The sequence below is a fragment of the Phalacrocorax carbo genome, chromosome 8 (genome assembly GCF_963921805.1).
Source record: "Phalacrocorax carbo chromosome 8, bPhaCar2.1, whole genome shotgun sequence".
In the NCBI taxonomy this organism is placed as follows: domain Eukaryota; kingdom Metazoa; phylum Chordata; class Aves; order Suliformes; family Phalacrocoracidae; genus Phalacrocorax; species Phalacrocorax carbo.
The window spans coordinates 14,853,830-14,868,286 of NC_087520.1; the positions used below are offsets into that span (position 1 = coordinate 14,853,830).

At 40.7% G+C, this 14,457-nt stretch overlaps 1 protein-coding gene across 3 annotated transcripts in view; it reads right to left on the reverse strand.

Moving 5' to 3' along the window:
• The window catches only part of CTNNA1 (catenin alpha 1), a 119,743-nt gene that overhangs the window by 83,430 nt on the left and 21,856 nt on the right, over window positions 1-14,457 (reverse strand). For all 3 annotated transcript variants that reach the window (XM_064458886.1, XM_064458888.1, XM_064458887.1), the window contains exons 4-7: window positions 9,507-9,673; window positions 8,587-8,706; window positions 6,300-6,566; window positions 3,438-3,641 (exon numbers count right to left, since the gene is read on the reverse strand). In XM_064458886.1, coding sequence (XP_064314956.1) covers window positions 3,438-3,641; window positions 6,300-6,566; window positions 8,587-8,706; window positions 9,507-9,673 — 758 coding nt within the window. The remainder of the gene's footprint in view (window positions 1-3,437; window positions 3,642-6,299; window positions 6,567-8,586; window positions 8,707-9,506; window positions 9,674-14,457) is intronic.

The window sequence follows — 14,457 nt, forward strand, 5'->3', positions numbered from 1 at the left end:
GTGAATCTAAACAAGGAGGCAGCCCACTACCACACCAAACACTAACTAGCAACCCGTCCTTAGGGCTAGGCTAAAATCAGCTGATACAAACTTCTGTGAAATGCAGATAAGCACAGGCATCAAGTCCTAATTCACTCTACAAATCCCATCCTAATCCACTACACTATTTGATTATGAGGGCGCAGCCAAAGCTGAGAAGTGGTGTTGAGTATCTTGTTTATGACAAGCATCTAATAAAAGTAGGACACTTCATTCTGGGGAAGATAAGACTGAAGTCTCCTGCATGACATGGCTCTGAAACAATATAAGTGGCATAGAAAAAGGATGAGCAAGGAGTAACTACGCAGAGTCTTCTCCTAAATGAAATGGAAGAAGTGTCCAACAGAAAAGGCTGAAGTTTGTTCTGCTTCAGAACAAAAGGAGATGTTTCTTCACACAGCACCTATTTAAGCAGGAGAGCTCCTTGCTAATGAAGATTATGGATGCCCTAAGTTTATAAGGGTTCAGAAAGAAACTATACAGATTCACTGGGGGAAAGGCCATCAAGAGCCATTAAACACAGTCAGCAATGCTAGCTCTGGAAATATCTCAGCTGCAGACTGCTAGCACTTGGGGGATACTTTGTGCAAGTAAAACTACATACCTCCCTTGTTACTGTCCTCCTTCGTGGAAGCATCCGCTATTGACCACTGTCAAGACAGGATACTGGCCTTGATGTACAAGACCTAGTGTGACCAAGTCAGGCTACTCTTGAAAATGGCAGAATAGGTGTGCCAGATGGAAAACTAATAAAATGCACACCAATCTAAGAAAAAGAGGATACAACCTTCTGTAACAAACTACTGAACAAGCAAGATTTTCCCTTCTTTTCGGGGTACAATCACAGGCTTCATCAGCATGCCAGCAGATGCAGCAGGGGTCAAGAGACCCTACAACTCACTTTATTACTGAATACTGTTATTCAGATAGAAACTTCTGCCACACATTGTAACACAGCCTGCAACAACTGCAGAGTTACAGACCCTTGGGGACAGGTCCAGAGAAACAGTTAAACTATGGGTCCGAAACACTAAACTTTGAGTTACAAACTATCTAGGAAACAGCCTTTTTATTGCCAGAGATTTGAAAGAAAACCCAAAAGCTAGAGGAAGTCACTAAAACAGAAGGTATTAAAAGCAAAATGGAATCTGCCTCAAGCCATTCCCCTGCTTCAACTTTTCCAGTTTATTCCTCATCCAACCTTCTCTCTCTGAATTTTTACACTTGGCCAATAAACACCTCTTATTCTAGCACTCTGATAAGGTATATGATCACTGCAAGTCTCTGCAATTAACAGATTTAATGCCTGATTCATTTCCTTCTTCAAAGGAGAAAAGCACAACAGGAGACGGCTGGATACTGTAGCTGTGGGTATATCATACATATATACATGATGTGACATTTCCTCTACCACTACTGTAAGTCAGCACATCCCCACTCTTCCTGTAGATGCAGCAAACTTTTCACCATTTAGATTCCCAACTATTATTCATTCTTCAGCTTAATCACTGAGGGTTTTTTTTTTCCTACCCTCAGTATGGATTTTTACACACCATCCCACATTTTCACCATAATTTATCAATTGCTTTTTCCAATCCATTTCACTGAATTTCTAATCTCATTTCCCCAACTACACTGCCTACAATCATAACATAGCAGTGACTTTAAAAAAATCAGTATGCTCCACTAATTTCACAATGTGTTAAAAGAGATAACACGGGGAATACATTCTTTCCATCTCAGTGTGATTACTTTAACTTGCCTATCAGAGACAACAGTACACAGCCGAGGGGGAGGACAGGCATTTCTGCAAAAGGAAGTCAGAGCTCTGCAATCTTACACAGGTATTGACCAACTTTCAGTGAGAGAAATGCCACCAACTCTTATATGCAAGACCAAGCATTTACTTCTTCCACATTTTAACTAGCAATTGGTTGATGTTTTACTCTGAATCATGTTGATAGGGCTTCATCCAATCCAGCAGCACATTTGTTAGAGGGATTATTAAAGATGCATCATATACTAATAAAACACCCTGCTCTGAAAAGAATTTTAAGTGGCACAACTTAGTGGCTTGCTTCCCAGCTGCAGTCTTAAGTTCTACATAATGTCAATGCTAAGTGCAAGCTACTTTCACAAACAATTAAGACAGACTACATGAAGCACCTAGCTGAGCCCACAGGCTATATAAGACTCGGCTTTCAGTTTTGTTCAATGACTTTGTCCTTGTGTTTGGTAAACAGAAATCCTTGTTTTACTTTCTCTCTACCACACACCGCCTCTGTTCTCCAAATTATACTACCCTAATCTGCACATGGCAGCCTTTGCACCAGTTTTCCTCTATGCTGAAGTAGATTCCACCAAAAGATTTGAAGGTAAGGTATGTAAGACAGCAGTGTTTCTAAATAAATTCTACTAAGAAAAAAAGTTCTCTGAATTTTTACCTTACACATGCTCTCAAAAGCATAAATAAAGCTTTGCCTCATTCCATTAATATTTAATTTCTTCAGCCAACTTTACCTGTCACAGTGCTACAACCCATCTAGTTGGCTTACGTTGTTGCCATTTCTGCAACTTTTAATCTGAAATCAACTTTAACGGTATTTAGGTTTATAGACTAGACATAGCCTAAATCTTATGATATCCCTACCTCATCTTAACACAGCAAAAGCTATTCAGATTAAAACCCACAGAGGTAAGAACAAAGAGGTAACGGAGGGGAGGGAAGCCCAATATTATATCATGATGCCTTCAAATGCAGAAGCTTATCCACATGACATGACACTTACTCCAACTGTAGAAACACTCTCAAGCTTCAAATACTGTGTGCAAATTAAATGCCTAAACACTGGAAGAAAATGGCTCAGAGTCCAATATTTATACCAAACTGTTCTCACGATTTCTCACTAAATATTTAACTTCATACATCACCTCTACTCAAACTGAGTAGCGACAGCAATTAACTTGATTCTGAAAATCTACGCCTTTAGCTAGAAAGATGACGCAGTTAAACTTTCCAGCTTCAACAGAAGCTAAGAAGTACTACTTCTTTGCCAAGTTACCCAAATAAACCGAGGCAGGAAAAAGACTAATTCTATTGAATTTCTATACAAAGCAGTATTAAGTCATAAGACAAAAACAGTGCTGAGGGGTTAACACTTTATGGTGATAGTTGCTTGGAAGACTGGAGATCAATTTTAAGACGAGTATCATTGCTGATTTAAATATATTTGATCCTGCCCCCTGACAAACCTTTTAGGACTACTGGCTACTGTTCAAATTCTGTTCAGGAACAGAACAAACCAGTGCTGAGACACACCGCTTTGATTCAACATTTTAGATAGTCACATGGAGTTAAAAACCACACAAACTAAACAAACAGAACAGAAGATACTCACATTTCCCATGTATTCTGAAAGTAGATCCTGCAAGGCCTGTCGCACTGCATTACACTCGGCAACTATACGTTCCCGTCGGTCATCACGTGTGCAGGATGAATCAGCCATCAGGGCTGCTCCGCTAATGATGCTCTCCAGGCGCTCTTCCAGGGAAGGCCTAAAACGTTCTTCACTGAAGGTCGATGGATCCACAATAATTTGTTTCTAGTAAAATTAAGGTTTTAGAGATTAGTAATCAGACCAAGCAGTAAGTTGTTAAGTCATCAAGACAACGAACATTTACAGCAGACCCCTAATCAGGCATAAAAGGCGAACACCACACAATTTTGGCACAGAGGATGATTTTCACATGTAGCTTTGTACAATTACTGAAAAGTTCCCCAGCAGATTACGTTGCTAGTCATTTCTTGTACTGCTTTGACAGCTAAACAAAACTTGGCCACAGGAAGCCTCATTACATGAATGGCAAAAATCAAGTGTGCCAGCACAAATAAGGTTCAAAGCACAGAACTCTTCTTAACTACATGTCAATCCAGACATGCCTTCACTAGTTAACTTGTCAGATATAATTATCCCATCAAGAACAAAAAACCCAAAGGAAAACAAATGTCCAAAATTAGCCCTACATATAGTGCTCTGTTGTCCTAGTTTATCCAGTCTTTCTTCTCTTCACATTATGCAGGTAAATACAACAGTATTCTCAAAAATTCTGAAAGTGAAACATCAGCACGAAATGTTTCAAACAGCACAGAAATCAATTTCTTCATGGCAGAAAACTATCACGCATTTATCTTGACAGAGTATTATGAAGCACAGCTCATACTAAGAGACTGAAGGCTGCAAAAGCAGTACTGATTTATCTGCTTTTCCAGGGGTCAAAACCACCACCCACAGAAGTTCACCAAGAAAAAGCAGTGTAGTATTTATCACCTTGCAAGTACTTTCAGGTGGTTTATTTAAGCAGGTTTGCAATTTGTTAAGGAAAAATTATTGGACCATTTCAAGGTTTGATGGTTTGTTTAGGGTTTGAGTGGGTTTTCTTCCCACTACAGGGGCAGAGAAGGATGTTGCTAACTCTTCATAAAGGAAGCCCCGAAGTTTTTTTTTAAATGGGAGTTTTCGCAATCAGCTTGTATGCCAGCTAACTTCAACAGCAACATCATAACCACTGCTTCTTCTGCCAGCCAGCACATTTCAACTCCCTGAGTAGTAACCGTGCAGCCTTTGCAGCAGGGTTAGAACATGGCACATGTTCTTCAACACGCTCCTCGTTTCCTGAAACTTTTAGCTATGCAGGTAGTACAATGGTAGTATGCTACAACTCCAGAACTGCACCATCAAAAACAGATATAATGATTATCTTGTTATCTTCTGGTACCCATTCAATATTTTACCATCACAGTAAAAACACTGGGGTGTTTGGGGGCGTGTGTGCAAAGGCTCTGTTACAAGAGGGCAATAACACTCAAACATTAGCAGGAAATGAAGTACAGGGATAACATCTGCCGAGAACCGGAACACATTTGTTTTGCCAGTCTCCTTTGGCAGGGGTGACATGACAAAGCTATTGCACACAACATGTTTTGAAGCTGGCCTGCTGAACAAGCCCTGCTGCTATTAGAGAGACTCACAAAGCATATCTAGAAGCTCAAAAGCTCCATGTGAACTGCAACACTTGAAAAAAGTCTCCAGCCATACATTACAGAGTCCATATAGTAAAATATGGCTATATCAGAAATCACATTAAATGGTTTGAGCTAGATTAGCCAATTCATGGACCTGAACTGAATTGCTTTTTCAATTCTAAAGTCCCAAGTCAGTCCTTAACATCGTGTGCTGTTACAGGACCTGCCTTCCCCCCCAAATATACCTGCTCAAACCTGCGACACCCCTTGGGTGCTAGCCTGAGGCACACTCTTAAGACTTACATAGATGAGCATACAACTGATGGAATTTAAGAAAAGCAGGCTTAAAACTGAAGTCATAGTCACAGAGATCAAGACAACCATGACATCCATTTGTTACCCAACAGACCACATAGAAAGGCATCACACTGGGCACAGAGAGAACTCATAGTACTTTATCCTGGTAAAAAAACATGGCAGAGAAAGCATTGTGGAAGAAAAGCAAGAGTGGTAAGAGCAAAAAGGAGAAAGTGAGCAATATCTGGAAAAAAGAAAAGTATTAAATTCCTTTTGAGTGATGGCTTTGCAATATTAAATAAAGTTTTAGAGGTGAGTTAGTGCCAAGGTGTTTAAAATTCAGAGGCTGAATCAGTGGTAGACACAGAATACTGGCTTCAAAAGGAAACTGCTCTCAGTAGAAATGCATGGCTATCCTCAGTAACTAACTGAATGCAAAATAAAGAACATGACAGATCAGTGCAACACATCAGTATGAAATTACTTCATTCCCAACCAAAAATCATATTAAACTTCCCACTTCACATTCTTCTCAATAGGTAGTTTGGGCAATTCCAAATACATTATTCACTTTTAATAAGTCATTTCTGTCACCTACAAGAATACATTACATAAATATATTATAAAATAATCAATTTCAAATAAACCAAGTGCTTACATCTAATGTAGCAGTAGGCTAACTGCTATTTGAGAGCTAGTTTAATTTGACAGCCTTCAATCACCAAGAACTGCATATATAACTTCCTATATTCCATCAATCCTAGCTTGGAAGAAGACTTTTTTAAAAATAAAAGCCTACTTCACCTGGCACTTCCTGTATTTCAATAGAAAATAATCTTTCAGGCAATATAAATAAAAGCAAGCTGTTGTTACTAAATCAGGTGAACTAACGTAAGAGTTGGCGTTATTACTTTTTTCACATAAAAGGTTCAAAACTTACATCAAAGTTGTTCAGAGCATAAGCCAGCTCTCCACCTCCACCCTGCTGCTGGGCAGCATCATCTGATGCGGTTGCTTGAGCTGCATTTGAGATGCCTGTGACCGCCTGCTGAAGCTGTTTGTAGATCAAGTCCCTGTTAGCTTTGTAAGCAGCTACATCAGGGTGCTGCAGACAGGCCTGGGATGCTGTATAAAGAATGGGAATGTTCTTCTGCAGGATTCCTCTGGCTGCCGCCATTTGATCACGGTGACCCACATCTTTCAACTCCTATTAGGAAAATTAAAGAAAAAAGCATTTGAGAACACTCCCCACATTTAACATCCATACACTGTCTCCTTACATCTTCAAAAAAGGTAGGTCCTTTGCCTAGTATGATCAAATCTAACTATCTTCTGATTGAGTACCCCTATTCTTAATGGCTCAACTAATTTCAAAACACAACAGCTTCATAAAGACAAAAAAAAAAAAAGTACTGTAGGGCAAGTCACAACTCCACAGTTCAAAAATCTGAGGTTGGAATTTTGCTGCTCACCACAGCAGAGGACCAGCATTTTGAAAGCCGGTAACATCCTTAAGTCAGGCGGACACAGAATTTACACGCACAGACTTTTTTCTCCACTCCTTCCAGTTTGCATTACATCTACAGAATGACAAAGAAATCTAAATCCTCAAAACAGAATACCTTACATTTTTAGATAACTTAAGAACCAAGCTAATTTTTAACTATCAAATGAACAAGAGGCTTCCCCTGCAATCTTGTCTTGTAGTTGTACATGAGAAGCAAGATCTTTAATTTAAACTCCAAGGCTCACAACGAGAATGTTTTCTTTAATCAAGCCTAGAAGATGGAGTTTACTCTCCTCAAGAGACTCAGGTACTTAATTTTAGAAGAACAAATACATCATCTCATTCAACTTCTTGTTCATCTCCAATGAGACAAAATTAATCCAATCACTATAACTACTGCTAATTTAAAATTAGCAAATCCATAGGTCTTTTCCAAACATTCACTGCTGCAATTCTCTAAAGCCCCATCACCTCTGTTTTGGAACAGAAGCGCTATGAATAGATTAAGTTTCTGAGTCTATCATGAGCAGTAAGTTTGTAACAGGAAGAGTGAACACAGTTATTAACAGTATGAACATTTTAAAGTTACCTCTTAAATCTTACAAAGAAGTGAGAAAAATGAAGAAGTGGGCTGCCTTACTGAAAAAGAGGGAAAAAATCTGACAGACTTTTCAAAATGAATGGGTAATATGTGACCTCTAAGACGCACACTAAGCAGGGAGGGCACTCCAAGCAGGCTTACAGATTTAGTACAACCACTTCCCACAGTGTGGAACAATCCATCACAAAGCAGTTTAAGAACATTTATTGCATTGCCATCACAACCCTACTCCCATTTACTGCAATCAGATTCTAGATACATAACCAACTGGCAATTCGTTTTAGACTGTACCAGTTTATTTTCAAAGATGAATCCGTGCAAAAAAAAAAAAAAACAACCAAGCAGTGTCAGAGGTGCATAAGCAGTTTTGGTTTGTACATATCAGCAGAACAAACCAAAATGCTCTACAAGAGCATTGTGCTATTTCTGATAAATGCCCACACCTCTGCTTCCTTTTGAAAACTTACCTACACAAGAATGAGTCATAAAAGTGCTGTTGAACAAAACAAATTTTACACACAATTTAAGGTTAAGCAGAAGCTATCCAAACACAGAACACACACATAACAAACAGGATTTAAACCCCTTCTTGAATGGGCATTTCAGTGCAATACTAGCCAGCATCACCACTCACTTTCTTGGATAGAGTTGTAATTCTGTGCCCAGCCGTGACTTTTGGTCCCTGTTTAAATGGACATGTTCAGTGCATCTGCACGAACTGCAAAGGCAGGGGGGGTCTAGTGGTGAGTGCACCAGGCACCGAGTTACATCGCAGTTCTCTTTCCTTACCCACACCTGCACTCCTTCCAAATGGGAAGTGCAAGTCTTGGGAAGCAGCATTTTATTAAGGTACTAAAGCATTAACATAAACAAAAGCTACCAGAACAAATTCCATCAGAAGCTGTACGCTACAGTTGAGCAGACTTTCTACATACCAGGCAAAATCGAATTTCCTCAACACGGTTGAGTGCAACACAAAGTACCCAGCAATAAAGTTAAAAAAGTTAAAAATAAAAAGTATTAGCAGCAATGGGTACTGTCCAAGAGCAGCAAGGTTGCTTTATTTTCTTATTTTGAAAAAGAAATAATATACAAAAGAAAGAGCTGCCATCACTATACCTGTTGTCTTTTGGCTGCCATTATGTTAAGCTTGTCCACTTCTGGTTTGAGGGCTTTGTACTGGATACCCAAATCTTGCTCTGTGCCAGCATTTCTTAGTTTCAAGATACCTTCTTCCACCTAAAAGAACATATTCACATGTTTTTTCCAAGTAATACAGTCCACAGTTCAGGAAGTAATTCAGAATGTACTTCATAGCAGACACAGAAAGCAATCTTCCTCTGCCCTGTTTTACTTTTTGGAGAGAGATACTTCAAAGGCTAATAGTACTCAAGGCATAGCTACTACTTCATAGTCACCAGCTACCAGAGACAGCCAAGTACAGGCATTTGAAAGAGTATGAAGGAGCCCAGGGTCCTGGCAGAGCTGCGACAGTGGCTGCTCAAGGGCATGAAGAGAGTCCTCAGAGCCTTGCCGCAAAAGTGAGCCCAGTGTTGAATCTTGTTTCATTTCAAATTCTGTACAAACCACCCACCTACCCTCTTGCTCATGGGAAGAAAAGGCTTCTTCAAATACTCCACGTTCATTTTACTTAGTCTACCAAAGCTACTCATTCCTAGTACCTACAAAAGAGTACTGGTAATAAGAAAGCCTAATTATTTCCTTAGGACAAAAAAAAAAAGCTGGTTATCACCTGCAGTTGGAGACCATAGTGCATTTAGTTTCAGTACTAAAAGTTCAGAATAAAGTGGAACACAATGTCAAAAGCTACTGACAATGAGTGTAAAAAAAAGTGACAAACATCCATTGCACATGTTTTGCTCAGAGGAAAAGCCCTAAAAACCTCCCTGCTCCAGAAGCGAGCTGCTGACAGTGCACACACCAGGGTCAGCACACATGCATGAAACTAAGCTACTTAACAGAACATGCCTGGCATGCCAGGCACAGCAAAATGAATCACAGCAAAGAACTACACTTACTACTTTAAGTTGAACAAGCAGCTTGTAGACATCTGCCATGTCAGCCAAAATCAGCAGTCGAGTAACAGCAGAGAGGAGGGCACGTGCTGCTCGGACCATGTTCCCTCGTTTCACAGAAGAGCAGGGGTCATCTGCAAACTCCCCAGAAGCGCTCTTCATCAAGTCACCTGCACAAGGGGAGAAGATGGTCTGACTTTAACATCACACAACATTTCTTAAGGGATTCTAAGGATTCCTGGGCAAGCCAAGCTAGGTCTTGAAAACAAAATGCATTTGCTTCAATACAGCCTTCAATTAAGATTGCACGTAGCTATGTCTAAGTATGGTTACCACATGGTATCAAGATAGAGGAGCTTGTGCAGGGACAAAGGGCGGGGAAATAACACTTCAGTCCTTATTTCCAATTGGACAGGTGTTTTAACATGCCACAATCCTCTGGAGAGGCAAATTCAGCATGCCTTCGCTATTACATGCAGGACTGCAGTTGTTTCAAACTACAATACTTTTAAAGCTTAAGCAAAAGCTTTGATTTGTGTGAATGTAGGAGTTAAGCAGAAAGCAGCAGAAAGTACCGTAAACACACAAGAAAATGCCACAGCTCATGGGACTGTAAACAACTCAGAGCAATGACCTGGGCTGGATATGCCCTGGTTTGCATTCAAAGCAAAGCATGGTTTAGTAATCGTTTCATAGCCTGTGGGTCTGCATCTGGTGTAGGAGGAAAGAATTTGGGTTTCAGATGGTAATAATGCAATTGGTTAACTATGAAAGGCAAAGGCCACTTTACACAGCTAGAGAAATTCCTCCAGAAGGCATTTGGAAAGCCTAAAAGTAACGTCTGCATATAGTCAGAGGAGTCAATTTTGGATTTCTCCCCACTTTTTCTGGGGCAGCATTTTGCTTCCAGTACCATAGTTCCTACACAGCAGCAAGTTTTGAAATCCCCATTATTATTCTTGGATTGCTCTGCATTTCAGAAACACTTGGTGAACAGCTACAATTTAGTTTAGAAAACCTAGGTACTCAAGGCCAAAATTTGCAGGCAGCTGGAGATGACCAGAAAGCAGGCGAACTGTGTTATAGCTAACTGCTGCGTCAGAGGCTTCCCAAACCTGTATGAAAAAGCGTCCATATGGCCAAACAGGCAAACAAAAATAGCACCTCTCAGACAAGAAGAAAAGAACCCCAAATAGTGCTTTGCAAGTGACAGCTGACAGTGACTCCCTTCAAGCTCAACACCAAATGGGGCTGTGCAAGATTTGCATCAAAATCTCAAGATGATGCAGCAGCAGCATCCTGCCGATGGCTTGTCTGCTCCCACAGCCATGCAAATAGTGAGGCGTATCCCCACTATGGGAAGTGTTTCAGTTATAACTACTTGCTTGGGTTTTGGTTTTGTGAGTTGGTTTGTTTTTGTTTTTATTGTGGTTTTTAAAACTACTATTTTAACTACTCAAAAATACCTACAACTGGAGATGCTGGGGTTAACCATCCACATACTTACCATTAAGCAATTAATATCTTGCCCTGAAAGAGTTGCTAGCACCCAAGCACTCTACGCCTTCATAGCTAAATACAGCCCAAACACAGCTGCCAGCCTGTCCAAGCAACTACATCAAGATACTCAATTTTGTTCAAATGCTCCCTCCTATGTAACACCCTTCCATCATCTTAAAGAATATGACGAAGAGTGGCATACAACATATTAAAGATAAAAAATATGCTACCTCAATGCTGTGACATATGAAAAAAGCTTCTGTCCAAGTACAGACCAGCTATAAATACCAATCTAAAGCTATCCCTTACCGAACTTTTTGAGGAACACAAGTCATTATTTTAAGAAATGTTAAGAGCCTTGGATTTCCAGATGGGTGAAAGATGATGCATCTCCAGTGCTGAGAAACTGCAACGAGCCATGAGATTATAAAACCCCTATACAGCTGACATGACCCTTTCTTTATTCCCTCTGGAAGAGGTTAATAGTAGTGAAATCAATGTCACCACCACAAGTATGAAAACTAATCTCAGGATTTAAGGATCTATGCCAGAATCAAAATTCACTACAAATATTTTCTCCCTCATTTACTTACATATAGAATTCCCACACTGCCAACTCCCAAAAGAGAAATATTGTTTTCATTTATTTTCTATTTAAAAACAACTTAGAGAGGTGGCCACTCACCGCATCCATATCTCAGAAATTGCTGACAAGGTTAAAAAATCAAAATTATCCTCTACCCATCTCTTAAATTACAACCTTACAAGCCAGTCCTGGCATAAAATGCTATGCCTCGTGATCAAGAGAGCAGAGTCTGGCTGGAGGCCTGTAACTAGCAGTGTTCCCCAGGAGTGTGTGCCGGGTCCAGTCCTGTTCAATATATTCATCAATGTCCTGGATGAAGGGATGGAGTGTAACCTCAGCAAGTTCACTGATGATACCAAGCTGGAAGGAGGAACATCCTCACACACCAGTACAGGCTGGGGGCTGAACTACTGGAAAGCAGCTCTGCTGAGAAGGACCTAGGAGTGCTGGTAGACATCAAGTTGATCATGAGCCAGCACTGTGCCCTTGTGGATAAGGCGGCCAACGGTATCCTGGGGTGCATTAGGAATGTGGCCAGCAGGTCAAGGGAGGTTATCCTCCCCATCTACTCCACCCTAGCAAGACCACACCTGGAGTACTATGTCCAGTTCTGGGCTCCCCAGTTCAAGACAGACAGGGAACTGCTTGAGCAAGTCCAGCAGAGAGCTACCAAGATGATGAGGGAACTGGAGCATCTCCCTTATGAAGGAAGGCTGAGGGACCTGGGTTTGTTTAGCCTAGACAAGAAAAGACTGAGGGGGGATCTTAATGCTAATAAATATCTAAAGGGTGGGTGTCAAGAGGATGAGACCAAACCCTTTTCAGTAGTACCTGATGACAGGACAAGGGGCAATGGGTACAAGTGGGAACACAGGAAGTTCCACCTCAATATGAGAAAAAACTTCTTTCCTGTGAGGGTGACAGAGCAGTGGCACAGGCTGCCCGGAGAGGTTGTGGAGTCTCCTTCCCTAGAGACATTCAAAACCTGCCTGGATGCGTTCCTGCTCTAGGTGTCCCTGCTCAAGCAGGGGGATTGGACAAGATGATGTCTCAAGGTCCCTTCCAACCCCTACCATTCTGTGATTCCTTCTAACAAGAGACTTTAGAAGATTTAGTGAGTTCCAAACAGCTTGTCAGGGTGTCAAAAGAGAACCAGCTTCCCAGAATTAAAGGAAGACCATATTTAAATTTGTTGCATATATAAAATTTTTTCTTCTGCAAATTAAAGAAAGCTCGCTTTCAGACTTCTTTACAAAGAAAAAGCAACATGGGGTAGTTATTTTAGCTAGATAGCAAGGGAGGGGACTCAGCCCTGGCTTAAGTAAGCAGTTACTGCATTATGTGTGTGCATTAGCAGTTCAAACTGGATCCAGCATTATCGTCTCATTTTCAAATTTGAACCAGAGGTAACACAGCAAGTTTGAAAGCAGAATTTCAAGACTTAAGAAATACACTGCAGAAGGGTCAGACTATGAGTCTCAGATTATACAGCTGGTACAAATTCTTATACAAGTAATCTGTTTTTCCAATATAACCTTAGATTTTCACTAGACATTACAATGGAAAGATAATAAAACAGAGTTGAGAAAAGAAGAGGCAATGGTAGCCACACTATGATCTTGTCAATAAAGCACTAAGAATTCAATTAAATCTAATGGGACAAAGCCCATTTCAGAAATAGTAAGATTGTAGTCCATCAAAAGAAAATTACCATTTTCTAGTCTCATTCCCACCATGCCCACAGGGTCTGACAGCACTTTCAGACAGCACTATTAATCCTCCTCAGCAGCACAGTACACGATGGCCACAACAGAGGCCTTTCTTTATACCAACGCTGACAGAACAGGAAAGTGGCAAAGACAGGCTAGGCAAGGCATGGAAGACCTAAGACACACACAGGCACTGATGCTTTTTTTTCCAGCTAGAAATTTGTGCCGACATCACTGTGTACCATTCAGCACCTTCCAGTTCAAAGCCTGTCTCCAGGCTGCTTTGCTGGCAGTATGAGAAATATAAGGAGTGCCATCAGGCCATACCTCTACCTGCTCTTAACACCCTATTATAGCTTCCTAGAGGGTGCCTATTCCCCACCAAATGGAGGAAAGCAAGAAATCAGAGATTCAAAACTCTACTATTCTGGATACTGAAGTCCTACCTTACCTCTAATGCCACCTTCAATATCCACCATGAGTATCACAAAAGGCCACCCTTGCTTTCTACTATGAAGGGCAAGGCACTGTATCTCCTTTTGCCATAAACATGGAGGTCAATACTTATGGCAACAAAAGCTTCTGTTAATTCCTAACCTTGTCTTCAATTAAATCCATATACTGCCTACAATACTCCTCCCAAGAGTTTGCCAAGAGCCACCTCAGAGCTCCCTGAGGTTACGGCTTTCCAAAGATCTCTAGTCCTTGGCTGCAGGATTACTTCTAATACAAGTGGTATACTCCTAGAACATTTTTCTTGCAGGAACACAGCTGAGAACTCTTTGCACCCTTCCAATAAATAAAGCTAACTGGTCACAACGGAATTTTAAAGTTGAGTTTTCCAAGAAGAATTCAGTGTTTAACTTCAAGTTATTCCACAACTGGCCTCCTTCTGTTCCTTGGAAATCTTTAAGCTATGCAACTTGTGTGAAGCACAGTTGCCTCACCATTCAGTTTTGGAGAAAGCTTCACTCAAACACAAGGCAGAAGGGCACCACGCTGAATCAGCGGGTTCACTCCCCTGCATTTGCAACCATGAAACACAACCGAAGTCCACAGGATTCACAAGACCATTCATCCATTATCTTACCTCTAACCCTATGCACAGGCTTAAGCTTTTTAATTTTAAACTGGTAATTTTCCATAAAAGACCAAAAAT